At 54.2% G+C, this 27,609-nt stretch overlaps 10 protein-coding genes across 10 annotated transcripts; 5 read left to right on the top strand and 5 right to left on the bottom strand.

Annotated features, from left to right (window-relative positions):
* Positions 1-166: 166 nt before the first annotated feature.
* On the top strand, positions 167-3,913 carry CKM354_000110000 (uncharacterized protein; the record flags this gene model as incomplete). The annotated part of the gene is made up of 1 exon (XM_044796210.1): positions 167-3,913. The coding sequence occupies one exon, from the start codon at positions 167-169 to the stop codon at positions 3,911-3,913; it is 3,747 nt and encodes a 1,248-aa protein (XP_044652145.1).
* Positions 3,914-4,905: 992 nt separating this feature from the next.
* Positions 4,906-6,558, bottom strand: CKM354_000109900 (uncharacterized protein; the record flags this gene model as incomplete). The annotated part of the gene is made up of 1 exon (XM_044796209.1): positions 4,906-6,558. The coding sequence occupies one exon, from the start codon at positions 6,556-6,558 to the stop codon at positions 4,906-4,908; it is 1,653 nt and encodes a 550-aa protein (XP_044652144.1).
* Positions 6,559-7,075: 517 nt separating this feature from the next.
* Positions 7,076-8,334, bottom strand: CKM354_000109800 (uncharacterized protein; the record flags this gene model as incomplete). The annotated part of the gene is made up of 2 exons (XM_044796208.1): positions 7,076-8,238; positions 8,289-8,334. 2 exons carry the CDS (start codon positions 8,332-8,334, stop codon positions 7,076-7,078), a joined length of 1,209 nt encoding a protein of 402 aa, XP_044652143.1.
* Positions 8,335-10,034: 1,700 nt separating this feature from the next.
* CKM354_000109700 (uncharacterized protein) lies at positions 10,035-10,606 on the top strand (the record flags this gene model as incomplete). The annotated part of the gene is made up of 2 exons (XM_044796207.1): positions 10,035-10,289; positions 10,346-10,606. The coding sequence occupies 2 exons, from the start codon at positions 10,035-10,037 to the stop codon at positions 10,604-10,606; spliced, it is 516 nt and encodes a 171-aa protein (XP_044652142.1).
* An 860-nt stretch (positions 10,607-11,466) lies between these two features.
* CKM354_000109600 (uncharacterized protein) lies at positions 11,467-12,792 on the top strand (the record flags this gene model as incomplete). Its single annotated transcript, XM_044796206.1, has 1 exon — positions 11,467-12,792. One exon carries the CDS (start codon positions 11,467-11,469, stop codon positions 12,790-12,792), a length of 1,326 nt encoding a protein of 441 aa, XP_044652141.1.
* A 1,237-nt stretch (positions 12,793-14,029) lies between these two features.
* CKM354_000109500 (uncharacterized protein) lies at positions 14,030-14,815 on the bottom strand (the record flags this gene model as incomplete). Its single annotated transcript, XM_044796205.1, has 1 exon — positions 14,030-14,815. One exon carries the CDS (start codon positions 14,813-14,815, stop codon positions 14,030-14,032), a length of 786 nt encoding a protein of 261 aa, XP_044652140.1.
* A 2,915-nt stretch (positions 14,816-17,730) lies between these two features.
* On the bottom strand, positions 17,731-19,224 carry CKM354_000109400 (pyruvate dehydrogenase (acetyl-transferring) subunit E1 beta; the record flags this gene model as incomplete). Its single annotated transcript, XM_044796204.1, has 3 exons — positions 17,731-18,138; positions 18,195-18,669; positions 18,971-19,224. The coding sequence occupies 3 exons, from the start codon at positions 19,222-19,224 to the stop codon at positions 17,731-17,733; spliced, it is 1,137 nt and encodes a 378-aa protein (XP_044652139.1).
* A 3,426-nt stretch (positions 19,225-22,650) lies between these two features.
* CKM354_000109300 (uncharacterized protein) lies at positions 22,651-23,956 on the top strand (the record flags this gene model as incomplete). The annotated part of the gene is made up of 2 exons (XM_044796203.1): positions 22,651-23,048; positions 23,104-23,956. The coding sequence occupies 2 exons, from the start codon at positions 22,651-22,653 to the stop codon at positions 23,954-23,956; spliced, it is 1,251 nt and encodes a 416-aa protein (XP_044652138.1).
* Positions 23,957-25,491: 1,535 nt separating this feature from the next.
* On the top strand, positions 25,492-26,436 carry CKM354_000109200 (uncharacterized protein; the record flags this gene model as incomplete). Its single annotated transcript, XM_044796202.1, has 3 exons — positions 25,492-25,899; positions 25,960-26,302; positions 26,360-26,436. 3 exons carry the CDS (start codon positions 25,492-25,494, stop codon positions 26,434-26,436), a joined length of 828 nt encoding a protein of 275 aa, XP_044652137.1.
* Positions 26,437-26,770: 334 nt separating this feature from the next.
* Positions 26,771-27,607, bottom strand: CKM354_000109100 (uncharacterized protein; the record flags this gene model as incomplete). Its single annotated transcript, XM_044796201.1, has 1 exon — positions 26,771-27,607. The coding sequence occupies one exon, from the start codon at positions 27,605-27,607 to the stop codon at positions 26,771-26,773; it is 837 nt and encodes a 278-aa protein (XP_044652136.1).
* Positions 27,608-27,609: the final 2 nt, after the last annotated feature.

The raw sequence follows: 27,609 nt of genomic DNA, 5'->3' as shown, positions 1-27,609 counted from the left end.
AACCTAGCCGACGACGCTCCCTAGACCATCGTCCACCATGAGAATGAGTATCGAACGCCTCCCCTACGCGGCCGCTTGAATGAGACACGTCGGGGCGATAGCACGAATGAGCGGATTCCTCGACACGTCCACGCCGTCGTAGCGCTTGCGCCGACTACAGAACGAGATGCTGCTCGTCCACCAGGCCGGCAGCGTCAAGATTGGCGAGGTGGTGCGGTACACGCTCACCTACACCCCCGGCAACGATCGCATCCTCCCCACGCCGAAGCATCTGCACCTCAAGGTCAAGAACACGTCTGCCATCCCCTTGCGCGCCGCGTGGGTCCATGGGCCGTATGCTCTGCATGTCTCGGCATATCCTGCCACCTTCAACCCGCACTGCAAGGTCGAGAACCCCAAAAAGGATGGCGTGCCCGAGTACGAGCCGATGGTGAAGGCAGGAGGAAGTTGGTCGACGAAGTTGGTCGTGCCAGATGAGATCCGAGAGACCGGTGCCGATTTAGGGAGAAGGAGAAGCTACCAGCAAGGGCAAGAATACAGTGACAAGGAGAAGGGCAAGGTGACATGGATCATCGAGATTGCCTCCCAGATATTGTTCTCGAACTCTGCTTCGGTAGGCTTCGAAGTGCTGGTTGGGCGGGACGAAAGAAGCCTGGAGTTGGGCTTCGCCGCGGTAGCAGCAGCTGGCCATGGAGCGCCCGCAAACATCAAAGAGTTGCAAGGCGAGAAGGAGAGGAAAGAGGCTCGACGAAGAAACAATGTGCAGTATGAAGGCGTCTACTCCAAGGCTGTGAGACTGGTCGTGGAAGATACTGAGACACTCTGGGACAAGCCGCAATTGCCATCGTGGGAGAACGAGGACGACAAGGAGAAGAGAAAGCGCAAGTCGCTCAACATAAGGCGCAAGAGTGAGGATGTGGGCATCAAGGAGGCAAAGGATGACAAGCCTAAGAAGAGGCGGAAAGTGCATTTGGTCATTCTTACACATGGCCTGCACAGCAATCTCGGCGCGGATATGTTATTCATGAAGGAGAGTATCGATGCCACTGTTGCACAGGCGAGAGCAGACGCCAAGAAGCGGAAAGAGGGACAGCGCAAGAAGACAGACACCTCAGGAGCAGACAAAGTCAAGTCGCAGCAGGACGGCGACGATACAGCTACAGCCCCCTTGACCGGTGGCCAGGACGAATTCAACAATGCACCAGAAGACCTAGAGGACGACGACGATGAGGAAGAGACGATTGTGCGAGGCTTCAATGGCAATGCCGTCCGAACAGAGAATGGAATCCAGTACTTGGGCAAACGGTTGGCCAAGTACATTCTGCGCTTCACTTATCCCGATCAGCCATTCCTGCCGGTTCACAGGAATTTAACTCGCAAGTTCACAGACACTTTCACAAGTGAAGCAGAGAGAGCCAAACGAGATGGGAAGCCAGCGCATCAAGGCAGCAGCGTTGCCACACCGAGAGATGCGAAGAGAGCAGAGGATCTGCCTTACACGTTCACCAGCATATCATTCATCGGCCACAGTCTCGGTGGCCTCATCCAGACCTACGCAGTTGCATACATTCACAAGCACAGCCCGACTTTCTTTCAACAGATCAAGCCCGTCAACTTCGTCTGTCTCGCTTCTCCAATGCTGGGTTTGAGCAATGAGAACCCCATGTATGTCAAGTTTGCGCTGGACTTTGGCTTGGTAGGGCGCACAGGACAGGATCTTGGGCTCACCTGGCGAGCTCCCACGATAGCGAACAAAGGCTGGAACGCCATGGGGAGTATTTTCATGAACAACAATACTCAAAAGGGCAAGGAGGATGCACAGGCTGATGCCGCTGCGAAACCTTTGCTGCGAGTATTGCCGACTGGTCCAGCGCATCAAGTGTTGAAGATGTTCCGCAATCGAACAGTGTACTCAAACGTTGTCAATGATGGCATTGTCCCGCTTCGTACCAGTTGCTTGTTGTTTCTCGACTGGAGAGGCCTGGGCAAGGTCGAGAAGGCACGCCGCGAGAACGGCCTGATCGGCACAGTGGCAGAATGGGGCTGGGCTGAATTGACTGGAGCCAACTCCACGGCACTCGTACCGAACGGGCAAGCTGAAAGGGCTTGGGAGTCGGAGGACGACAGCTCGCCAGTGAGGGCTGGCCAAGGAGATGCCGTCCCGCAGCCTGCTGAAAACGAAACCACCGAGGACAGCAAAACATTGACAAATCGTCTCAGTTTCAACGAAGAAGACGGCAACAAAAAGACTGCCAAAAATGGTCACTCTGTCGCCTCTCCTGCCGCATCAGAAAACAAAGGCGTGCTATCAACCATGATGAGCTGGTTTGGCGCTAATACTGCATCACCAAAACCGCCACCCCAGACCAAAAAGACCAGCAAAATCCTGCGAAGAGGCCAGACGATGAACTTGTCCGCGGACCCCAGCAGCGAAGACGTATCACAGGAGTCGGCAGCAACGACCACGAACCCAACTATTCGCCCACATCTGCACAGCACATCGTCACACCAAAAGCGACCTGGCGCTACGAGAGGGGACAGCATAACAAATCCAGAGACGGGGGAAGTTGTGGCGCCGCCTAAGACATCCATATTTGAGTCTGCGGGCGACATTTTGAGCCCACCCTTGCCAACCAGACAGTGGATCTGTGACCCAAGTGTCCGAGCCCGTACGATCTTCCACGATCGAGTGTATCATCCGGAGGACATCCCGCCGCCTCCAACGAAGAAGACGAGCAGAACGCACAGTCGTCAGTCCAGTGTGAGTGCTCGGGACGGCACACTCAATTCTTCGACCCTTTCTATGACATCTAATGATACTACCACGACAACTCAGTCCAATGCTTCTACCACCACCCTTACATATGGAAGCACCGACACCTCTGGCATGAAGGTTGAGGAGAAGATTGCCCGCGCTTATCATCGCGATCTTTCGTGGCGCAAAGTGCTCGTCCGTCTCGAGCCAGACGCGCACAACAACATAATCGTGCGTCGGATGTTCGCGAACGCCTACGGCTGGCCTGTGGTCAAGCACTTGTGCGACACTCACTTCGCTGATACATACGCTGCCCGAACTCGCGACGAAGACGAGCCTGCTCGCGAACGTGCCAAACCCGCCGATGCGCCAATCAGCAGTGAACACGGCGAGCAGGTCATGGAACAAACCAGCAAGCCGGACGAAGTAAGACCACGCACGAAGAGCGAAACACGAGAAGCCCGCGATGAGCTCGCCGCTCTAGCCGTTCCGCAGACGGGCGTCGATAGATCGAACTCCGCAAAACGCAAGTCCGCTTCCTACTCCTCCGTCGGCAGTGACGGCTCCTCCAACCGAAGAGAAAGTGCCGTATGGGACGATGCCCTCTTCGAGACCTCCGACGGCGAAGACAGCGACGCAGTCGACGAACGCAACCTCGTAGCCAAAATCCTCAATCCAAATTACGCTCCAAAGAAGCCCGCGCCCGCGCACCATGGCTCTTCATCTTCTTCACAAACACCAAAGCAATCGGCACGATCTCCTCCACCAGGTCCAATCCAGACATATACAGATGGCCACCGAGGTCTAGCACCGTACTCTCCAACATCTCCGACGAGTCCAAGATTTCAATCTGCGTCGGAGGTGAAGTCTGCTAGTCCTAAGAACGCAGCTGCGAAACCTACATTCAATACTGCAGATCTGGAAACGCCTACGGTTTTCTCGAATCGAGCCATTGTTGAAGAGCCTACGCCGATCAGTCCAACAAGTCCTACGGCTGCTGCGTATGGCAGTGTGGGGCTGGGAAAGAGCGTCGAAGAACACATTAGTTCTTCTTCGCCTGTGTCCACGCCGAAAGGTGAAGCCGCTGCGGGTGGCAAACGTAGCAGCAGTGGAAAGACACTGGAGAACGAGAGGGATAGGAAACCGAGCGTGGACTAATGGCTTGATCGCTGCGACAGCTTCAAAGCTCTCTTGTCGCGTTTGTAAAATTGTATTATTAGTTTTTACATGTTCTGTTCTGCATTTGCGTCTGATGTTCGCCATGCATTGTTGTAGCACAAGGTTCGATAGACTGAGATACCCACGGTAGATACCGCAACGTATGCATAAATCACATACAAGGCATCGCTGTCAACACATCCTGGCATGTTGTTCTGTTCTGCCAAGCATGCATGGTGACAGCCTGCGATGGGTACCATCGTACTCTTCCTTACCCTCAGTCCCTCGCTGCGCACTTTCCCAGAAGAGCCGTTGCTCGTATCGTGTGGCGGATACGATCTGGGACTTCATGCCAACTCTATTCCTGACCGCGGGCCGTCTGACAAATCATGCCATTTTCCAATAAAGAAAGTATCCTGCTCACTTGAGCCAGGACATCGATGATCCGGCGGTTGCGGTCGCCAAGGAAGCGCATCGTGTATCTCGCAGCACGTACGCAAGTTTAAAGGAACCGTTTCTCCCGTCTCCCACTGACTACAAGATTCGTGAGGAGATTGCAAAGCCAGCTTCCCTCCTTTGCATGCAGCAAATGAGTTGGGCTGGACCGGGCGACAGGCTCATTCTGGACCTCGAGCTCCAGGGCAGTACTTCCAGGGGAGAGGAGAAACATCGAAGTCAGGGCCTCGGCGGCCTCGCTTGCCAGTTGCGACATTTTCCCAGCACTGCCCAGCAAAACCCAGAGATGCACGTCGTGGCTTGCATCACAGCTTTTTCGTATCGACTAAGCGAGGTGCATAGACAAGCAACCGAGCACAGCCTCAGGAAACACTGTGATGCGTTGCGCAGCGGAGGACCGCGGAGGTCATCGCTTGGCAGTGGTTTCGTCGTTCGCGGACGCGTTTGCTTGAAGACGCACCATGCACAGCGGGACGGATAGGCAGTGATGAGCACGAAAGCGGCCGGAGTTCTTTCGCGCACAAGATCCTTGGGCCTCAGCTTCGCTTTCCCAGTTCGTAGGCTTCTTCATCGTCCCAGTCAGCTCCACCACCCACTTTTCGTCCAACGAGGATACCAGTAGCGGTCAAGCCCACAGCGACGAGGAACCAGCTTTCAAACCAGCCTTCGACAAATCGTCCTTCAAGAGGAGCACCTAGCGCTTCGGAAATGACACTGCTGACTTCAGCAGGCAAGTTGCTTCTCAGCAACAGCGCCGAGCTGATCACATAAGTGCCTGCAATCTGAGAAATGATCAAAGGTAGGCTCGTCTGTGACTTCTGGAGCAAGCTAGGCGCGAAGCGGGAGAAGAGCCGGAAAGTCTGCAGAACGGCGTTGAACGATGCTAGGAGCATGATACCTGAGAGGAAAAAGCTGATCTGGCGCGCCCAGGCGTCGCGATCGAGCTCGCTATCCCAGTGAGCTGTCAACAATGCCAGAGCTTTATTGATAGGGTCACTGGTAGCGAACGAGTGAGTTGGCTGCCACCATTTTCGGAGCGAGGAAAGTGAAGTCGCAAAGATGCGATAGGCACAGTAGATTGCGAAACCGATGTTGAGAATGTTGAGAGCCTTGCCAGCTTCTGTCTTGGATCGCTCTTGATCCGCGTGTCGAGCTCGTAGATTGGCCAGAGAGTTCGAGAGCGTGTAGCGCATAGTCTCCAGCCCAGAGACCTCCATGCGCAATGCTTTCAGTTCCGACGCTTCATTCGATCCGCGGAAAGATCCCATCACCCGTCCCACGAATCCAGTCTTCTGCTCCGATTGCGAAGCTTCAGTTGTCATCTTCCTCTCCAGCGCTCGCACCCTGCTCTGCTTTGCTGCCAGCATATCCTCTGTAGCTGCCAATCCGGACGCTTTCCTTGAGATGTCCGTCTCTTTCACCGGCCTATGCCTCACACCAAACGTCTGCCACAGAGATGATACAGCCGCAAAGCCAGCCAATGAAGCCATGAGCGAGATACCAATAATTCCCACTCTTTCCAAGCAAGCCTCCGAGAATCCATGGTCGCTCTCACTGTGTCCCGTCTTCGGGTGATGTAGGGTGTCCCGCAGAATCGACGCTTGAGGTATGTACCAAAACGCCAACAACCAGAGCTTGAAAATGGCGGATCGCAAGAAATGCTGTACCCATGGTCGTTTCTTTCGCGTGGACGTGGTATCTGATGAAGAGCCAAAGAGTCCTTTGACAAATCCGTGAATCTCCAACGCCGGTGTCACGACCAGAATCAGAGCAAGCAGAGAGGTCAAGGTGACCTTCAATGCCAGTCCTCGCGCAGCTGGGTTCAAGGTATTCGAGATCTCGAACAGTAAGAGCTCTATCAGGACTGCGGAAAGTCCGATGCTGGCAGAGAAGACCCACGAGGCGAGTTTCTCTCTCGAAGGGCTCCGCAGCTTCTCTTTCCAAGTCGCGGTCGCGGGCTTGGGAGCATTGTCCTTGTTGAACTGCGGCAGGCCATCGTGGCTATTCGAATCGTTGCTCGCGAGGAGTGGAAACAGCTTATACTGCGCGATGTACGCTGCAGCGAGCCACGTCAGGACGAAGGGTATGGACGAGAACACGATGGTCGAAGGTGGGACGGAATCTAGGCTGCGCTGCCGAAGATAGGACGGTTTGCAGCTGTCGCAGTCGGCATCGGCCGAGGGCAACATGGCGCGTGCGGAAGCAGTGGCTCGATGTTGGTAGTGAAGCTAGGGGACGCGGTCGTGTTGGATGTGCGTGTCCGTCATGGGCGTCCAGCGGGAGAGGTGTCTGTCGTTGTCATGGACGAACATTGGAGGCAGGAAGTGGATGGGGAGGCAACGCGCGTTTCATGAAAATCCACAGCCAAACGTTCCCGCGTTCGCGAAGGCATGCGCATGCGCGCGGAACCAGACTTGCTGCAGGCACTTGCCGACAGACCGCGGCTGGCGTCCCAGTGGCGCGGCGTCACCCTATCGTTTTCGTCTTTGTTCAGCCTCCAGCCATGTCGCTGTCGTCTAGAACATCCAGGCTACCATCTTATGGTAGCGGGGATCTTGTGGGGAAATGAAGCTGGAACGACTTCGGAGGCCTGTCAACGACAAGCCATTAAAGAGATGCATTTGGGTATCGGAAAGGGCAATCTATCATCAGAACAGAGCAAAGCAACGCCTCCATCCCGCATTCCACATCATCCCAGCCCCAGAACTACTTTTCCAACTCAGCAGACTGATCGCGCGAGACGCTCGACTGATCCGAGCTGCCCTTCCTGCTGGTGTTCTTCGAGCGCTTGAGCTCTCCGTACACCATCGCGAGAAGGTATGCCAGACCCATGATACCAGCGCCGACGCCGTATCCGATCTTCGCCGCTCTGGATTGATTCGTGAGCTTCAGCCCGAGACCGCCGTTGATAATGCCGAGGATGATGACAATACGGCCAACAGATAAGTGGAACCACGATGCAGCAGTTCGTCCTCCGACCTTCTTGAACATTTGGTGGTGAATGATACCGAAAATGGGCTGCGAAAGCATCAAGCCAAAGACGACAGTTCCGATGATCGGGTGTGCCTCGCTCCAGTAGTTGTCCTCTGTGGCATAGTACGCGCCTAGGCCAAAGGCAATGATGAACATGATCAAGCCAAACCACTGAATGAGCTGGTGCACCAGAACGGCCTGCGAGAAGCCACCAATTCGAATGATGATGCCACCGATTGGAAGGACAAAAGCGACTGACAGGCATGCGAAAACAGCGTGAGCGATGAGGTAAGAATCAGATGGGCCGGTCGCCACGCTGCTCGAGCTAGTCGATGTCGTTGCATTGACAGCTTGCGCGGTGAATGGGTTGACTGAGCTGCCGCCCTTTGCTGATGTAATGTCCCAGTTGAATGCGCCATGTCCATCGTGGAACGAGATGTCTGCCGATTGCGAATCGTCCTGGATCGGGCTGCCAGCCTTGACAGCATAAATCCACGTCGTGCTGCTCTGCGTGAAGTCCATACTGCCGCCGTCCCAGGTGTTGCAGCCACCGCACCTCACGTTGGCAGTCATAACGCCATCCACGACGCCGGAGCCTTCCAGAAGCTCCATATCAACAGCGTTGAATTGTGGCTCGACGTGCCCTGTTCCAAGTCGTGGTGAGATAGTGACGTTGGTACCAGCCGCATTCTGGTACAAAACGAAGATGTGGGCACCAGCCATCTGGTTTCCTTGCCCAAGCGCTACATATTCGTAGGATGTTGCAGGCGCTTCGATGCGGAAGAAAACATCGCCGGTATTCGAGCTCGCCGTAACTTCTGGAACGTTGAGTGAATAGCAAACGCCAGAGTCAGAGGTCGGGCAGGTTCGAGCGACCTGTGCATATGCCATTGATCCTAGTGGATGTCAGTGTGATGTTGCTTCACACGGTACAGAGAATACACACCTTGCATGAGGGCCAACGCGGCCGTCTTTGCTATCGAGTTCTTCATGATGGTAGCGAATTGACCTGGTGGAAAGTGATGGGCCAGAGTGAAGAGAGTTGCGTCAAACGGGAGCGAGATGTACTTCGCTTATACCTGGGAGGAGGTTCTGACGTTTAGGGCGAATGTGACAGGCTGGCTGCCAAAACTGCTCAAGCCTCAATGTATACCTGGACCCTGTAGTGCCATGCTCATAACGCGGTCTTGCTGCCCTGGTCAGTCTGAGGCTTGGCTCGTGTTGTCTAGGTTGAGACCTCGGCGGCCACGAATCTTGGGTTTACATCGGGATCCCGACAAGGCACATGCGATCGCATTCCTCTGACATGAGGAATTCCACACCGCGCAACACTTTTCTTGCCCGCGTTTGCGACGATGGCACCATTGTGAACGTGTCGATCTGACGACGGCACCAAGCCCGGCAATATCTGGCCCAATAAACGTTCGCCAATGCTGCTATCTAGCAGAAGCCAAAATCTGATGTGACCGCCAAGTGGACGAGTTGCGTAGGCTGAGTTGTGCTTCTTCCAACAAAACCTCGTCCTGATCTTGTATGACGATTACATTGCTCGACTTCCAATTGGGTCGCCTTGAGTTTGCTGGGACGCTCTAGTCAGCATGGGGTTAAAGAGTGTTCGCACACAGCTGTGGCAGGGCACCCAAGAACAACAGCTCTCTGCTCCACGTGTAGCCGCGTTTCACCATCTCCAGAGCACCGGGGCCGGGGCAGGCGGTAATCACGGGAAAAGGGCAGATTCGTGCCTTGAGCAACGATGAGAGAGGTCTCCAAGCGCCAAGCTCGTCTGGGGACTCGTTGTCCGCTGCGCCTCCGACGCCTCGGACCTAGCTTTGTCAGTTTTGAGTCGAGACCGTGGACGTCCTACCGTGCAGTTCCGCGCCTTGTTGTGATGATGACTGTAGCGTCAACAAGCGAGCCCAAGAGAATGCTAAGGTGCTCGAGGGTCGTGGCGCTGCGATGCGTGTTCCTGGGTTAAGTGCGAGTCATAGTCATACAGCACTTCGGAGTGCTTTCCTTCGCGGTTGAGTGCGGATGATGTTCATGGACAATGTTTCGTGAAATCGACCAGGAATCCCATCATCAGGAGGTCCGAGCACAGTGCCCAACGAGCACAGCCCGTAGGTAGCTGCACAGGCGATGCTTTCAGCTCTGAAAGCGTCCACCGCTATATCGAGCGCATTTTGGTGCAGTTTTAGCACCAAATCGCCTTGGAGCCAAGCACGACATGGCTGGTCGCTGGCGCGGCCGCGATAACCTCCGTGGCGTGCTGCGGACAGTTGGCAGGCATGATCACTGAACGCGGGGCGGGCGGCGATCCGCGGCGTCTTGTCCTGTGTGTCGGTGTTTACATGTATGCAATGATGCAGACAGGCCGGCGGATGCCAGAATGTGAAATGGTCAAATTCATGAACTCTATGGAGTGAGACGGCGATGGCGGAAGGCATTGCAGGTATGAGTGCAGCAGGTCCCAATGCAAGGCTTGGCATCCTGCCGCTCCTCCTCCTCCTCCGAGTGCTTTTGCCGCATTGCTGCGTGCACGGCATGACCAAATCTGCCTCTGCAAAACACCGATCATGCATATCTCATCACCATCACTATCACTATGAGTGCGCATGTACACATGTATCGGTGGTGCGAAAACAACAGCCACGAATAGAAACGAGAAGAAGAATCGGAGAAACCGCAAAACTCAATGCTAGCCCCATGCAAGATGCTGTGCCTCACATCAGCTTCGCTCAGACTGCCCAGCAAAGCGCTCGCGCGGCTCTACTCTTCAACACGTGTACACATGGTGCGCACGCAAGATCTGTCACCTTCCGCAGGAGAGGATCCCGGAGCCCTTGTGGCAAAGGCCACGGAACTGGTAGACCAGGGCAAATGGCAGCTGTGCAATGATGGCAAAGGTCTCGAGCGCGGTTTCAAATTCAAAACGTTCAAATCCACTTGGGTGAGCACTGTTTTCGGTCTGGCTTCCATCCGGTTTATGCTTACGATCGGGCACAGTCCTTCATGAACACGGTGGCCGAAGAGTGCAAAAGGCAAAAGCATCATCCGGAATGGAGTAATGTCTACAACAAGACGCATATTCGATGGACGACGCATAATCCGGAAGGTCTTTCGAGCAAGGACACATCCATGGCTGAGTTCTGTGACCAAGCGGCGAAGGAGTTCAACGAGCTAGATGTGCCAGCGGACCAGTGCAAGCTAGGAGCTGATGGCAAAGTGGTAGCTGGAGACTGCTGTACGCCCTCCAAGAGACTATGATCATGATCTCAACGAGTCCAACAGCCGTACCGGCGGAAAATCTAGTAATGGAACCTTCGAACCCAGGCCAGCAATGCAGCAACTTGTCTCAGTTCACTGAAGTTGTGGCATCCTCATGGCTTGCTGAACGATAAATTAGGACTTCCGAGCTTGAGCCGAAGTTACGCGGTAACAAGGATTCTGAAGCTCTATACTGATGCCAAGTCTCAATTGCAGGTTACGGATTAGCGATACGGCACTTTATGCTCCCTCGCGGAGCCTTTCGTCGCAGTACAGGTTTGTAGTGTGCATCGAGTCGTTTCGTCACCCTGGCAGCTCAGCCATGCAGAACATCAAATGACTACAGTAGCTTGTGGCCGGACTGCATTGAGAAAGGTCTTCTCTCACGGGCTCGCAGGTGTCAGGAGAAGCTCTTCATACGATGTCGCCCTGGCTTGCTCGGCAAAATGGCTCCATGCATTCTCCTTCTCGGACTGGTGAATGTCGCATGACGGTGTGTTGTTCCTTGACTTGGTACCGTAGGTTGGTACTGTAGAATGCACCGACGCTGTTGAAGGATGCCCTATCGGCAACTGCAGTCGAGAGGCACTCACAGTAACTGAACGTCGCGAGGCTGCGGATGCAGGCGCTGAGGAAGAACATAGCAGCTGAGGTGTTCGCTCGTTCACATGGCTGCGGACATCTTCCTCGCTTGTTGGAGCGGGAATCACTGTGACACAAGAGCTCAGCGCCACTCAGCCTGCACAAATAAGAGCTGAGCACGTTGCTGTGCATACTCTCGCTGAAGGATCACGATCCAAACAGCCTCATCTGGTTGTGGAAGTTCTGACACCAGTCCAACGGAATGGAATCGCGCCGCCATGTGGCTGCTGAACACCCAGTCCGAGAAGCTCGAGGAATGGAACGAGCACGACGAGGAACTCCAATACGCCACTTTGTCGCACACCTGGCTACGTCGATCCGAGGGAGAGGGACAAGAAGTACTCTTCGCGAATATGGCTGACCTAGCCACGGCAAGGCAGAAAGCCGGCTGGAATAAGCTGGACTTCGCAATGAAACGAGCCGCAAGTGATGAACTGCGATACGTTTGGATCGACACCTGTTGTATTGACAAAGAGAGTTCCGCAGAGTTAGCAGAAGCGATCAATTCTATGTTTCGCATCTACCAGAAGTCCAAGTATTGTTACGTCTACTTGGATGGTCACATGCAGGACGAAACGCAGTCAGCAGCAGCTCACAGCGACATCGATGTGAGCTCCGCGCCCATAGTGTGTTCAGCCAATATATCAGCGATACCGCACCAGGAAGAACATTCTTCGGAGCATGGGATCCTCATGGACGAGCACAATCCGCCGCTCAATTCTGCCGATCTTCCATACTCATCAGAACCTGGGTCTGGGAGTTCCAGTCGCGGAAATGAATCGGGCCTTCGCTCCGGCGTGAGCAATGCGATTTTTTTCTGTGTTGCGCCAGCACCCATCTGCAACATCACTGCTTTATTTCAGAAGTGCAGATGGTTCACGCGCGGCTGGACTTTGCAAGAGATGGTCGCTGCTCCGAACGTGTTGTTCTATGACGCTTCAGGGAAATATATCGGAACACTCGCGGAACTAGTGGAGAAAGTCTCAATTATTACCGGCGTCCATCGCGAGATGCTTAGCCGTAGACGCCCGCTGTCGTCTTTTAGCATCGCGCAACGGATGGCGTGGGCTTCGACCCGGCAGACTACGAGAGTCGAAGATCGCGCCTATTCTATGCTCGGGATCTTCGATGTTAACCTTCCAATCTTATACGGTGAAGGCGTGCGGGCCTTCCAGAGACTCCAAGAAGAGCTCCTAAGGGTGTACAACGACCACACTATCTTTGTATGGGGTTATGCATCCCCGGGATTCGACGTTGGAAACCGCTGCGATCTGCTTGCTTCGTCTCCAGATGAGTTCAATCATGATCAGTATACCAAAATCACCGCTGTTACAGGAACCAGCGATCAAAAGCAGTATGAGGTACTCGGCAGGACGATCCGCTTCCACCTCCCGGTGCTTCACATGTCTAAAAAGGACCGCTTTCAGGCAGGCGTTCGGTACACAGCAGTGCTCGACTGTTGCTTCGAAGACAATGCCATGCGCCGCATCTGCATGGAGCTGGAGTGCGCAGTCTCGGAGATCTCGTTCGCCTGTGCGGCGTGACCAGTCGTGATGCCTACGCTGTGGTCACTTGCAGCACTAGTCATTCCTTCACTGTGCAGCGCAAAGCGGACGATACGAATAAGGGGCGGGGCAAGGAAACGTGGCAATCAACTGGCAGCTTTGAGAATCTTTGCATTCGCTGCACCACGAAAAGATGGAGACCGTACAGTCCAGATCCATATGTCGAATCAGGACATGGGCGCGTGGTCACGAATCCAGAGTGGGCGATAGACGCATCCCATACAGCGGTTTCTCATGCTAGTACTTGGAACCATGAAGCAAAGATGTTTGAACTGCCCCTCTCGATTCGTGTTCCATTCCAGCATCACGTGGATAGATCTGCCTCCATTGCCCCCTTCTACCACGATGGCTACGTGGAAATCCGGTTTCCCAGGACTTCCTTGGCGGCTATCCAGGTCAACATACGTATCTTTCCCCGACTTACCTACGGCGGTCAAATCGTATTTGCCAAGGGAGCTCCGGTGACCATCCAAGTAGGCAGCAGGACAAAGCATGCCCCATCCTCCGGCGAAGCCCTTATCTTCCACTTGAAGGGAGGGAGGGCACTCGTAGCTGAAATTTGCACTCGCAAAATTTGTCCCAAGAGTTCTGGCTCATTGAATTTCACGCTTACGGCCGCGGATCCATCGCTTGGTTGTACTTCCGCAGACTCTGCTCCACCACGATCTTCTGCGTGAAAAAGTTTCCGCTCCCTGCATTCCCTCACCTGTCTTGTTTGTGTTGCTGGCGCTAAATGCGCAACCTTGACCATGTGCTTTAGTGGTGTTGAACAATCTAAGACCGACTATTAGAAGATGATGGCGAAGCTCTGCATTGAGTTCATGGGTGAATGTGTGGGGTTTATATTGTATGCTACTGCGCACGTATCTGTGATCAGGTAAGGTCTCGCGCTTCGATGTGAACAGGGATAGCTTACTCGAATAGCAGCTGGCAATTGTCAATTTAATTCTCGTCGCTTTATGTACTACAATTCGAGTACAGGTCTGCTCGCCCGATAGAAGACCGCTGAATCCTACTACAATATATATAACGGCATCGGTTAAATTACGCTCATCGGTAGAAGGTATAGTAAGATCGAAACCATGTAAGAGGAAAGGAAGATTGACGCCTTCAAACACTCTTTGTTGATTGCCACGCGTCTGATACCACCCCGTTCCGATTCATTCTGGAAGTTGCTCTTTGCTTGACACAGGATATCATAATTGGTTGCCAAGGGCTAGCTCTCATCGCTTGCGACTTCCTCTTTGACCACGACTCTATCCTCCCTTTTCACTTTCGAGTACGCTTGAGACGTATCACCAAGCGTACTCGAGCTTGTCGACGAGATTGAATTGTCGCAGACAACCTTCGCAAGCCTGCGAAGCTCCGGCACTTTTTGCAAGACCGAATTGTCGTCGTGCACAATAAGCCGTTCCAACTTGTGACAGCGGGCCGGTATCCGCCTCAAGAAGCACATATACATGCTCTTCAAAAATACGGACTTGTGTTTGTCGGGTGGAACCAGAATCAGTTGGCTGAGACCGGGTAAAGCCTCCAAAGCTTCATCCAGGCGGATCAGCTCTCGTTGGTAGAGATCCCATGCTGATATGCGGTGACCTTGGAGATCTGGGCTCGAGTTGAACAATGATGAGAGGTCGACATCCGTGAGTCTGAGGGTGAGGAACCGCACACGGGCGAGTTCGGAAGTCACACTACGATCAATCCATGCGAAGAGCTTCTTTTGAGAAGCGAAGTGGACGGGCCGTTGGTATGAAATTGGTGAGGCCTCCATGTAGAGTGTCCGACAAGTGTGAAGGAGGCTAGCGTCTGCACTTGCGCGTAGGGTTTCAGTCCAGATCCTGATGCGAAGCTCGGCGGGCAGATCAAGCAAGTTGGTTTCTACACTTCTTGATGTGCTAGGTCGCTCGGATTCCTCTATGGGGTTGACTGTTGCTGACTCCGTAGGTTCGGTGTTGGGTGATTGCACTTGGGCTGGAGAAATCGCTTCGTGGCCCAGTGGCATGATCAAGGCACTGAATGTTGAAATGTTGTCTGCATGTGTTTGCCTTGGTGGGGTTTGCAGTGCGATGGAGAATCCAAGTGCATAGAGACACTAGGTCCTTACCTGCAGCAGGATTCGTTTTGATAGACCGGGTATCCCTACTCATATAGCTTTTCTGCCGCAGTGGTTACCTCATACGCCACTGGAAATCAACTCGCATCTCTCGGCCCACAACCTTGGGCGATCTTTGCATTCGGCAATCTTCCGAACCAGGAGATGATGAGCTAGCGTCAGTATCGCTCAAAGCTATCCTACATATTAGCTCCAACAGGCTGAAACCAATAAACAACGACTCCTCAAATGCGACCCACTAGAAGCAATCGACCTGAGTAGGACGACGTCAGTGCCAAAGCTCTGATAAACGCCATGCGGATGCCAGGAGAGGATAAATGCGGAGCTGGACATGCATCGTGGTCATCAAGTGGCTGTTTTGCGGCCACAGTGCTTACAGATCCCAGCGAATCGCGAGAAAACTCGCAAGTCCGACGCCGAGGACGTTCAGAGGCTGCCACGAGGAAAGGTGTATGCATCGCGTGGCATGCTAGGCACAGACATGGTCCCAATTTCCCACAACACTAGCACTGGCTTGTGCTTGGGTCGTACCGGTAGCATATCACGTCGACCGAGCCTCTCCGACGACTTTGTGACAAAATACATCGTCTCAGCACGAGACATGAGACGCTCGGCGGCACTGCCAACGTGCTGCACCGCAACATGCACACTCGGCGTGGTCACTGACCAGCTCTCCCGAAGCGGCGACAACGCGTGCAGTGGGCCAGGGATCGGTATGACAGGGCCGGAGACGACTTGCAGGACGTCAGTCGATCACAACTGCAGCCTCACCAACTGGGATATTCGCGTGGCCGCCTCGCACGCATTGGGCCTGTAAGACATTCCCACCCGGGCGGATTGTGGAACACCGAAGATGCCCTCTTTGTGACGTGCGAACAGCGGCCTTGCGGGGAGTCCTGGGGATGGACACGTCTTCCGCAGCCAGTGGACGACGGTGCAAGATCTTGCCTGAGTCCGCTCGTGCTTGGAAGTATACGCGAGAGCGGGACCGAACATGTCCGGAGGAGAACGCATATCGACGAGTGGATGTTCGGTTGGAGATGAGCCAGGCCAAGCTTTCGACCTTCCTTCCATCGATCGACGCGTCGAGCCACAGCAGCGCCACCTGCCACACTTCGACACGTTCTATCTCTCGTCTTCTGCTACACAAAGCCCCAACGGCTTTCACGCCGCCACGTCGCCGCTTCCGCCGGATCGACATGAGAACATCAAAATGGAGACAATGAACCACTCTTGCAAGCACATGCAACCGCCATGGACTTCCCAATCAAACATCAAGCACGCCGGGCTCCCCACTCAGCCAATCCAAGTAGAACAGGCAATCGCCACCGGCGAGAACGCCTTTGTCGACGCCCGCAAAGCAGCTACCCGGAAAGACGCCGCAACAGCATGGTGTAGCGAAGTGCAGCTGCAGAGAAGCTTCCACGCGCGTTCCAACCCGCGTGGAAAGCAAGCAAGCTTCACGCCGAAGTGAGCGATCGACAACCCTAACAAAGAATTCGGCGCGAAATAGCTCCAAGACATACATGATGCTGTCGCACAGCAGTCGGCAGCAGAGCAGCCATCGTTCTTCAAGCTGTATTCAGCCGCCATGATTGTCGTGACATGTGGTCACTTCCTTGTCCGCCTGGCGCGAGGGAAACCGCGTGGCAACCACAATCAGTTCTGCTGCTGTGCTACAAGGGTATGAGACAGGTTCTTAACGACAATCTGCACTTCACGTCCCGATGCAGGCTCGCCATGAACTTCTGGCGGCATTTATCGTCACGGCTTCTCAGTTTAGCCGAGATGTTGCGCAGGCATGATGGAGGGCCGTGAACGCCATCACGAACGCCGAAGCATGAAGTTGTGTTTCACATGGGCAGCAATGAGCTACACAACGAAGGCCAAAGGATAGGCTCGAACGATTCCAATCCGTGAGACTTTGGAGCGGATTCCTTGTCCTCTACAAACCAGAGCACCGAGACACAAATGTGCTCGAAAGATCTGTGAACGCGCCGACCTTGACAGATTTGCGGGCGTGAGACAAGAAACTTGCTCATGCCATCTCTATAATTGCAGCGAATGCGCCTCGTACTGTACGAGCAGCAATGGAGCGCCACAGAGATAACAACCTGGATCGAAGGCAGACTAATGACAAGCCTCAGGATCCAAAACAAGGCGACTGCAGATACATTGAAAACGCCATCGCAAATGCGCTTGCGCGGCGTGCACAGCAAACGTCCCGCAACTCTAGCGACACAGGTTTGGCAGTGACAATTGGGCGCTCTCGAGCCACAGCAAAGACGCGTGGCAGCCATGTCCGACGGTCCAAGTTCTTGTACCAGGTGATGCAAATTTCAACTGTGCGGCGCCATGCTTCAATCCTTCGGTGCTCTCGAGAGTGAAATGCACGTGCGTGCGTCCATCCCAAGTTCCGCCACATTGTGAGCAGAAGTTCCAGCCCAGTTGGAGTGACACGAGTCTCCCGTGCAGCCCTCTCACAGAACAAAGCAGTGAAAGTCCGGCGCATTGGCTGAAATTCAACCAATCAATCATCGAAGAATAGAGCACCCGAGACCTTGCAATTGAACAACAGTCAATATTCATTCCATACTCGCCATCGCTATGTTCAATCAGAAACCGTGTGGTGGTATAAGTACAGTAGTAACCTGTCATCTCTCCACGCGAGCTGGCGTCGCATTGTGCCGTTTCTGGCCTTCCTGCTCAGTTGTTTGTGGTGTGTTCCGAACTGCGCCATCCTACGCCACCCGTGCTAAATCATCTCTGCGTCGTTCTTTCGCGCCCTCTATGCCCAAACCCATTTACGCCTTCAACAGCTTCGCGGCGTACGAAGTCACCAACTCGGGAGTTGGGAAGCTCAATTTCTCCAAACCCTCGGCGTATGGAGTTGGCACCTCAGCTCCGGTCACACGGACAGGAGGAGCCTCCAGGTAGTCAAAGGCGTACTCGGCAGTAAGCGCGATGAGTTCTGAGCCAACGCCAAAGCTTGGAAATCCAGATTCCAGGGCCATCATGTGTCCGGTCTTCTTCACTGATTTGATGATCGCTTCGAGGTCGAGAGGCTTAATGCTGCGGAGGTTGATGACTTCTGCCTCGATGCCATACTTGCTCTTGAGCTCTTCGGCAGCCTTGAGCGCCATGCCAACGCAGTGAGAGAGGGTGACGATGGTGAGGTCCTTGCCAACACGTTCGATCTTGGCCTTGCCGAGCTGTGGATGTGTTAGCAAAATTGCTAGCGTGCAAGTCGTAAACAAGGAATGCTTACAGGAATGACAAAGTCATCCTTCTGGACTTCCTCGCTAACCTGGAAGGTCTCGCCATAGAGGAGCTCGTTCTCGAGCACGCAAACTGGGTTTGGATCGCGAATGGCGGCCTTCAGCAGTCCCTTGGCGTCCTCAGCTGACCAAGGAGCCACAACCTTCAGGCCAGGAATAGAGCCGTACCACGCAGTGTAATCCTGAGAGTGCTGGGCAGCGACACCCTTGGCGAAACCGTTGGGGCCACGGAAAGTGATGTTGCAGGGCTGGATACCACCGGACATGTAGTGGGTCTTTGCGGCGGAGTTGATAATCTGGTCAATGGCTTGCATGGCGAAGTTGAAGGTCATGAACTCGCAGACTGGGTGAAGACCAGCGAGCGCAGCACCAACTGTGAGACCACAGAATCCGGATTCGGTGATGGGAGAATCGATGACACGCTTGTCGCCGAACTTGTCCAACAGTCCTTTCGTGACCTTGTATCTGCCATGTTCGTTAGCCTTGTGTCCTGTTCGTGTCCCTCATGCCACTGTTCTTCCATGTGCCCTGCCTTGCCCGAAAGCGATAGCGCTCTTCCGCTTTTCAGGATGGCGCCTGGAAAGCCCAAAGCAGCACCTCAATGGATCTCATAGCCTCTAGCGAGATTGGGATCCAGCTCTGGTGCCAATGGCTATCGGGCACCAGCAATATCCTTTCTCTTTGTGCTCCGGCCTGAGCGCAAGAGCATAGTCCTCTTCCACTTCATCCTCCTCTTCTCAATCCCGAAGGCAAAGGTATGACTTACGCGCCATTGTACTGTGCAACCTCCTCACCCAACACAAACACCTTCTCATTCGCAGACAACTCCTCCACGAGCGCCTCATTCAGCGCCTCTCGCACCGTCATCTCCTTCTGCGCCCGCCATTTCTGCCCTGAAGAGAAAGTCCTCCACACCACCGCGGGGTTCGACAATCGCTGGAAGCTCGATCGGGGGATTGCAGCTGATGGAGAGCTTCGGAGAAGTTGCGCCGCTGGGCGGACGAGTCGTGCGGAGACCATTGTGCTCTTTTCCGCTGGGAGAAACAAAGACGGAGGAGATGTACGGAGTGTGAGCAGGAGGGAGAAGGGGAGATGTTGCTTCTGGTCGTGGTGGTGGACAGACAGACGGGTTGCTGAGAGCTCAACGCCTAGTTTTCTGAGGACCTTATTCGGGCCGCAACTTCCTACAATGTCCGTTCCAAGTGTGCACGGACCATGGGGTCCTGCCGACACCTATTTTTGAGTTCGGAAGTGAAGATGCTGCTTCTCTCTTCTCTCAGTCTGATAATTGCACTTGTTACTGTTCATCGGTCATCGGAGTGTATGCGTACATGCGAAGGATATGATTGTCGCGCTTGTCGCAAAGCGCAACGATTGGAAGCAACAAGCCCGACCAACTTCTGCAAGAGTCTCGGACACAGCTATTCCGGACTGCCTTATCCATCTGCAAATCTGGTTCGGAGCACAAGAATTGAGTTCCACATTGTCTACATGAAGGGTCAAAATCGCATTGATTTAAACGAATACAATGCAAGTCAAAGCAACTACGAGCTTCAGTATGTCCAGCGTCCAGGGCTTCCCGACGTTGCTCCAAGCCAGCTTCCCAAGATGGGAATGTACGCATCAGCTGCAACTTTCGGAACATGAGGCACGGTCGTGAGATCGCAATGCCATCTTGATGAGGCAATACTTTCACGTGAGGCTGAGTTCATCAACTTCATCCTATCAAATAGCTTTCGAATTTCCGGATTATTCACTGTTCTGAGCGATATCTGCATCGCTCAGTTAGGTCTGGAAAGCTAAAGTGTAATCAAAGTGACTGGCTCTGTAGCATATTATGTATCACTCCAGAGGAAGACAGGGGTAATGCTCTGGACGATACTTGCGCTGCGCATAGCTGTGTGCGTCTGTTTCTGTACGTCGGGTCAGCCCAATGCATCCTGGGCTGAAGCTCAGTCATGTTCATGGTGCTCGTACTGACTGCCTTCGTTTCGTCGCATTGGGAGATTACGGCCCTTGATACCGGGATATGGAGTGCATGGTCCAGGCATCGGGTCTGGCCACTGTATCCAGTATGGCAGGAATATCGTTGGTTTGGGTGCATGGTTTGATAGCATCGAAGCGCGCATTTTGGGCCTTCTTCCTTCATGAGTATGTAGCTCCAGTTCTCACATCATCTATTTGTCGAGGCGTCTTGAGTAGGGAAGTTGTGTTCTCGGCCGACAAGTTCGCTCTCTTCATCGTTCGGATTCGGTCCATGTCAGCTTTTTGCCTCACTTGATTTCACAGTGTGTGAAGTTGCTAGATTCGGATCGTCTGCCGCCATGTGCATGGAAATAAGATCGAAACGGTTCGTGTGGATGGAGGCGGGATTACGTTGTCGAAGTAGCCGGCGTCATCTACTAGTGACAGAGACCTGCGCTCCTACCATGCTCACCTACGCTGCGAGCAAGAAATGATACGTCGTTCGCCTGGAAGCATGATCCGCTTGAACTCTTGCATCTGATCATGCAGTCAATGAACTGTGATAACGGTCGGCGAGTTTGGCCGTACGTATTTGGGACCCTTGTCGTTTGCCAGCTACGGTGGCCGAAGCCGCGATAGTCTGCGCAACGAATGAATTGAATCGATGATCTTCGTTGTCAGCGCACCATGGCTGGGGTGTGGGGAATGCTGGCTAGTATAGCAGTCCTACAATGGCCAGTGACTTGCAGACATAATGGCGTAGCTCCCAACTTTGCTTGTCCAGTACGCCATGGAGATAAAGATAGGGTGATGTCAAGAATCAGCGTCCATTGGCATTGCGATTGGAACGTAGAGCTTCGCGGAAATCGACGGTTGTTGTGAGCTCCTGTGACACCATAGCTCTGAGCTCAGCCAACATTGTTCCGATGCTTCGCCAAGAGGTCGCGTAGTCCTAGCAAGCGTCTGCCGTCGAGGCGAGTCTGTTTGTTGTGGCTGCCATATTGACGGATGGTCTTATCTTCGCTTCCAATAGAGCCGGAGTTCAATGTCATGGTCCGGCGAGGTCAGCGGTAGGGCAGATCTTCGATCGTGAGCTCTTTCGACGTTCATCGAGGCATTGGCAAGTGAGTGACACGCGATATGGCTGACAGCCGACATGGAGCCACAGCTGGACCGACCTTTTGTGCCTGAGGATCTGTTGATCCTGAGATCATCACACGAGCCAAGACTGCATGTGGGCGGGCTAGTGTTGCAGCAGAGAGCTCCCCGTTAGCGCAACCACAAATTTATTGGAGCTGTGCATGTGAGACCATGGACTTTTCTGAGGAGCACCGCGCGCGTCGCAATGGCGCAAGCATTGGGGGTTCGTCCGTTGAGGTGCATGTGGTTGTTCGCGGGGATGTCGATGAATGGGTTTGACTTCGCACCCTGCTTGAAGCGGTCAACAGGCCCAGACCATGATGACGTCCCAAAAAACCTGTGCCCGAAGTTCGAAACCTTGCGAGTCCGGTGACGCTGGGCGGGTTCCCATTCGCTGCAGTCGGCGGTGGCACTACTGCGCAAGCGGGACGGGGGGCACTGAGCAAGGTACCTTACCAGGCGTGCGGTCGGCGACTGACGACAGGAATGCCATCGCGTTTGCCTGTGCGACCTCCCGTGCTGCAACAAACAGCGCACCCCCGCGATAGCAGACTCGAGTACTGTCGCCGCCGCCTCCGCATATACCGTCGAATCGCGAGAGCAGAGGCAGCGCGCGCGAACGAGTTGCCACGAGGCATTGTTTGCGATATTCTGGTGGCACTATCACGCTAGCGGCGGGAAGAGTTGCAGTGACGAAGAACGAAGAGTTCTCGCGCCCATCCATCCTCTTTTGCCGGAACACGCCTCGCAACTCGCCCCACGACCACGACAGCAACCGCGTGGCCGACAGGAGTTTTGCACCACACTTGCGCGACTCTTCACAACAACAGCAGCGCAGCGCTTCATCGTCGGCGGCGGCTCATCCTCACGGCTGCCTGTCCGCACGTCTCCAGGCAGAGCTTGCGAGGATTGGCCGGGTCGATCCTTCTTGCGACCAGCGTTTCCTCACGCAGTCAGGAGAACAGCTCCACGGCAACCACGAGCCAGCCCAGCCCAGCATCTCCGCCCCCAGCGAGCAACATCACCACCGACCAGACAACGCACGCACCGTACACGCGCTGACCCTCCCCATCATCATCACCGCCGTTGGCCCTCGACTGGCCAGTTCGTGCCTCGAGCTGCAGCTGCATATGCCAGGACCGTCTTGAGTCAGCCTGCGCCGCCCGACGAATCGCGAGCTGCTGCCACCGCCTAGCTGTCTCGCCTTCGCTGCTATCGCGATCAAGCTCCCAATTTTTGGCCTCGAGCTGACGGCCGCGTCGCGATTGCCTGCGTCTGCTACAACATTAATCTCCGTCGCCATCGCACGCATTGCTATAATATTATCGCCGCTCTTCCGACATGCAGACCCGCAGGGTGTCGCTGAACCTGGGCGACCTGGGCATCATCAGCTCCAAGCGATGCGCGCCCTCGCCGCCCGAGAGCGTCATTCACGACGCAGAGCCACTTCCCAAGAAATCCAAGCGGTCGCATACATCCACTTCACCGCCCCCGGGCCTGATGAGCCCACCACGAACGACCACGATTCGATTCAAAGAGGAGCGACCGCAGCGAGCCAACGAATTGTCACCTCCACCCTCACCTGTCGCGGAGGGAACGAGCAGTAAAATCGATACGGAAGGAATCAACGATGACATCGTTGTGGCGACAATACAACAGATCGAGAAGACCGGAAACAGACCGCATTTGGTCAAGGAATTGGCCGCTGTGCTTGCCACGAAGCTACACTGCGTGGATAGGTATGTGATCATACCCGCTGCGTCTATCGAAGCTCCTGTACTGACGTTTGACCAGGTCCGCGAACCCTTCTGCTCTCATCTCATCCCGTCTGACCGCCTATCTCCATCGAACATGGCCCGCAGTGAGCCCGTGCCCCCTCGCAAAGGACCTTTCGCCCGTGCACCCTCGCCGTTTGTATTTCTACTTGACGACGACTCCACACCAGCCCATTCCAGACACCGTGGAGCAAATACCTAAGCCAATGCGCACTATCTCGCCTTCGATCTCATCCGCGTCCGCAGTCGACGTTGAGGACTGCTACTCGAGAGTGCGTCAATCACTATCACCGGAAGTTGATCTCTCGTCGCCGGAACTCGACGAAGACGCTGAGTCTGATCCGCGAGCCCCCGGTACATCGTACTCGGCCAGAAGCTCACTGTCACGAGAGCGGGCAAGCTTCGCTACCAGACGAAACGCAAGCCCACCTTTGGAGACCGAGGAACGAGACTTCAAGCAAACCGCAAGCGCATTGTACGAAGAGGCGCAAAAACGGCGGAACAGCCAGCACAGCCAGCAAGATGTAAACATGGAATCCAAAGATGCGTCCCCAGGAGCCGAGGAATTCGATAGCATTACCATGTCCGTCGAGGACGAGACCGAGGAGAGCGCAGCATTGAAGAATTCAGCTGTCGCGAATGAACTGTTTGGTGCCTCTCTCCCTTCACAGCACCGTATGGAGTTGAGCAGCCCTGTGCTCGGCGCACAAAATGATCACCCCATGGGCCGTCACGACGAGGTCATGAGACTGGACCTCAGCGGCAAGGAGCACCACAGCATCCTGGCCGAGACAGCCTTTGGTTGGGACAGCTTACAGAGCCCCGAAGATGTGGAGCTCGCGGAACTGGACGACATGTTGGATGCATATTAGATGTCGGACCACACTTTATACGTCTTGGAGCTTGTCCATCTGGGTACATCAACACTCTGTTGTACTATTACCTTGTCACCATCATTTTTCCAAGGACTTGAATACCAGGGCAGGGATATTGTCAGAATAGAATTGAGTTGGGCCTTGTATGAGCGCAAGCTCTAGGTTCAGATCGGGGGTTGCACGAGGCGCCGAGCTTCTTCTTAAGGTCTTGGATGAAAAGACGAAGAAGTGTTTCGGGCGGCAAGAAACCCAAACTAACAACCAAGGCACGCAAGTTTTTTGTATTATTATGCTACGATTATTGTAACGGCTGCCGATGGAGCGAGCGGGGTAAAACAGGAAAATGGTGGTGGTTGTGATGTCTGTATTGCTGTGATGAGTCTGCTGGTTGGACTGGAATTGGATTTTGGCGCGAAAGATATACACTTTTTAGATGAAATACGACACTCGACGGTTGATCTTTTGGGCTCTTCTTCGCCATTGATGCGCCGTTTGAAAGTGCCATTGGGTTATGCTTCGGGCCCGGAAAGTTTGATGGGTGTGATGGGGCAAGCGCGATAGGCGCTGAATGGGTGGTGGTTCTTGCTTTGCGGGATGAGTGGTCCTGGGCCGACTGCGGTGCGTTTCACTTCCGACTTCACGTCTGCCTTGAACCATTATCTTGGCTTTTGGACGAGCTTTGAACGCCGTTGTCAGGACATCGTTTGCTTCCAGTGTGGACGTAATGGGAAAGGCGATGCCACCGCACGTCGGTTTCTTGATGCATGGGCACTCTCAAGCATGCAATTTTGCGCTGCCTGGATTCGAATATTGTCATGACCGACTTGAACATAGAGCGCCTTGCCGGTAGCGAGCTATCGCTCTTGAGGACGATGGCTCGAGTGGAATACGAAGCGCGAAGGTGCTAGCCACTAGCAACTACAGGCATTCTTTGTTGAGGAAACAAATTTGATGCGACGAGAATCGGTTAAGAGATCGTTATGACGGCCAACTGGAGCCGGCCCTCTAAAGGAGTTTTTCGTTATATACACACCTTTAACAAAGCTCGCGGGCGCCAGTCGCAATGTCGATGGCGAGCTCTGCGATCTCAGGAGTCCTCATCCTGGTGCCTCGCAAAGAGGCTGGCTAGAATCCTGCTGGAGATAAATCATCGCGGTACATGCACAACTGCACTTGAGGCCCTCCAGAAATTGAAGAAAGCAATTGAACGGGCGGAGAAGTGCAGCGGGAGCACTGTTGTGCTCTGCTCGTTCACTCCAGTTGAGTTCGAATGCGTGAGCCGTACTTCAAATCAGCAGCCAAGCCTGGCTTTACCGTACAACACTTCATTTTGCGTGAGCGCGCGAGTTCACAGAATGTCGACTCCCGAGGAGTATGAGCCGGCACTTGCAGGTAATCGGTGAGTCCGCATTAAGTTTTGATACTGCAGCAAACATTACTGACGCCGTTTGTTTAAGCACTTCCACAACGTCGTCCCTTACAACCTCGACCAACACCCAGAACCAACCTCAAGCACCACTTCAACCGCCACCATGCTCTCCGTCCACGGACCACAGGGCGTGTCAATCTCGTGGGACGAGCGCGTCGCACAAATTACAGGTATGAAACTTCCCTTCATGATGCACACACCTCTTGCGTGGTCGGGGCACCGCGCGTCCAGCTGGAAAGACTTGAAGCTGTGCAACCGTCTTCGAATCCCTCTGCGGTACATCGAGACGGAGAACACGATGCTTGGTAAGAAGGTCGAGCGGAAGGTGGTGAACAAGACTTTGGAAATCTTCTCTATCGATGCGTATCCCACGTCGAGCACGTTCGGTCGGAAATTGGTGTCGATGAAGTTCGACGTGACATTGTCGCGCGAGGATGGCAGGGACTTGGTCCCGAAGCATGTGGAGGCAATCATGGCATTCATCGAGTCAGAGCTGCAGGATCTGGTTGCCGTAAGTTGAACCGCACAAGGTCATTGATGGGACATTTTGGAGGGCCAACTGATGGTTTAGTACGCCGACCAACAAGCCGCGTCCAATATCTCGACCAGCAACAACCTGGCCGGCAACAGCACGTCCAACAGCACGTCCGCAGATGACGACAAGGCTGCAGAGGCAAAGCCTGCGACCAGAACCGTCACTCGCGCAGAAGCCCAAGCAGCCGCGGCCAAAGCCACGCCGGAGAACTTCGCCGCTTTCTTCAAGAAGTACCGTGCCGAGCAAGCAGTCGAGACTCCGAGGTGGGCAGAGATTGAATGCCCTGCTGAAGCTCTGCGTTGCTTCAAATGCCAGAAGGTGGAGCGCGACGACTGGCCGCTTCAGTCCTGCGGCGGTTGCAAGCTGGCCAAGTACTGCAGTGAGTTTCGCCGTTCGGTGAAGGACGCGCCTTTCAGAAGTGGTCCGGCTGACATAGATGCAGACAAGGTGTGTCAATCGGAGGATTGGAACATGCACAAGACGCTTTGCAAAATCTTTGGTGGTCAGCAGTGAGCGCACATGACAGACAAGGACGACTTGGCCGAGCTGGTGCGAACAACTTGAGGAGTACGCCAACAGAACAAGCAGTCGGATACTGGAGGCCAGTCGCCTAACATGGCCTGCACGAAACCACGGACAGCGCGCACAGGTCCAGAGACTGTGCTGAGAAGCGATCGGACCTATATTCCCTGGAGTGATGAGCAAAGGGAACCGCACATGGTATCCAAAGTCGCTCCCGCGGAAACAGCCTGGAAAGGATTCAACGAAACAGAAGAGCAAAGGGAAACGCACATGCTTTCCAAGATCGCTTCCGCAGAAAGAGCCTGAAAAGAGTAAACGAAACACCTCACAACTTCGCCTTCTTCTCCCTCTTCTTCCTCTCCGTCTCCTCCGCAAACCCAGCAATCGCATCCAAACTCTCCTGCTTCCTCACCCTCTCGCCCAGCAACCTCATCTCCAACTCATTGACCTGCAACAACTCCTTCCTCTCCTTCTCCCCAAACAAAACCTGCTTATTAAACTTCAAGCTCTCCTTGGGCAACTTCGCCACACCTCTCACAATCCCCAAAACCTTCTCCAAAAACTCCTCTTGATCCTTATGCTCCAGGACCTTAGTGACCAATCCCGCCCGTTCCATCTCCTCAGCCCCAAACCTCTGACCCGCTAAGATCAACGCACTAGCCTTCTGCCTCCCCATAATTCGCGGGAAAGTATACGACGAGCAACCTTCAGCACATAGCCCCCACTGCACAAACGGCGTGAAAAATATCGCAGTCGGCGAAGCATACACCAAATCCGAAAGCGCAATATGCGTAGTTCCCCAGCCAGGTGCAGGACCATTAACAGCACTAACGAGTAGCTTTTCGGTCTTGATTAAATGCTCATGTGTCTTGCTTAACGCCTCGATGAACGCGTCGGAAATCGTCGCGTTGGGGGTTTCTTTTACGCTGGGGTCCAAGAGATCGAGACCTGCTGTGAAGAATTTGCCAGTGCCGGTTGTGACAATTATGCGGATGCTGTGGTCGGTGGAGGTCCATTGGAGGGCTCGAAGGTAGTCTTGAACGATGGGGACGTTGAGTGCATTGGCGTTTTTGGGGCGGTTGAATTTGAGGATGCAGATGGATGGGTCTTGAGTGTCGAGAGAGATGGAGATTGTGTTGAGTTTGGGTGGTGATGATGGCATTG

This window comes from Cercospora kikuchii (genome assembly GCF_019650295.1).
Source record: "Cercospora kikuchii DNA, contig_00001, whole genome shotgun sequence".
Classification (NCBI taxonomy): domain Eukaryota; kingdom Fungi; phylum Ascomycota; class Dothideomycetes; order Mycosphaerellales; family Mycosphaerellaceae; genus Cercospora; species Cercospora kikuchii.
The sequence above is the reverse complement of the archived record's forward strand: the minus strand, read 5'-3'. Positions and strand labels throughout refer to the sequence as shown.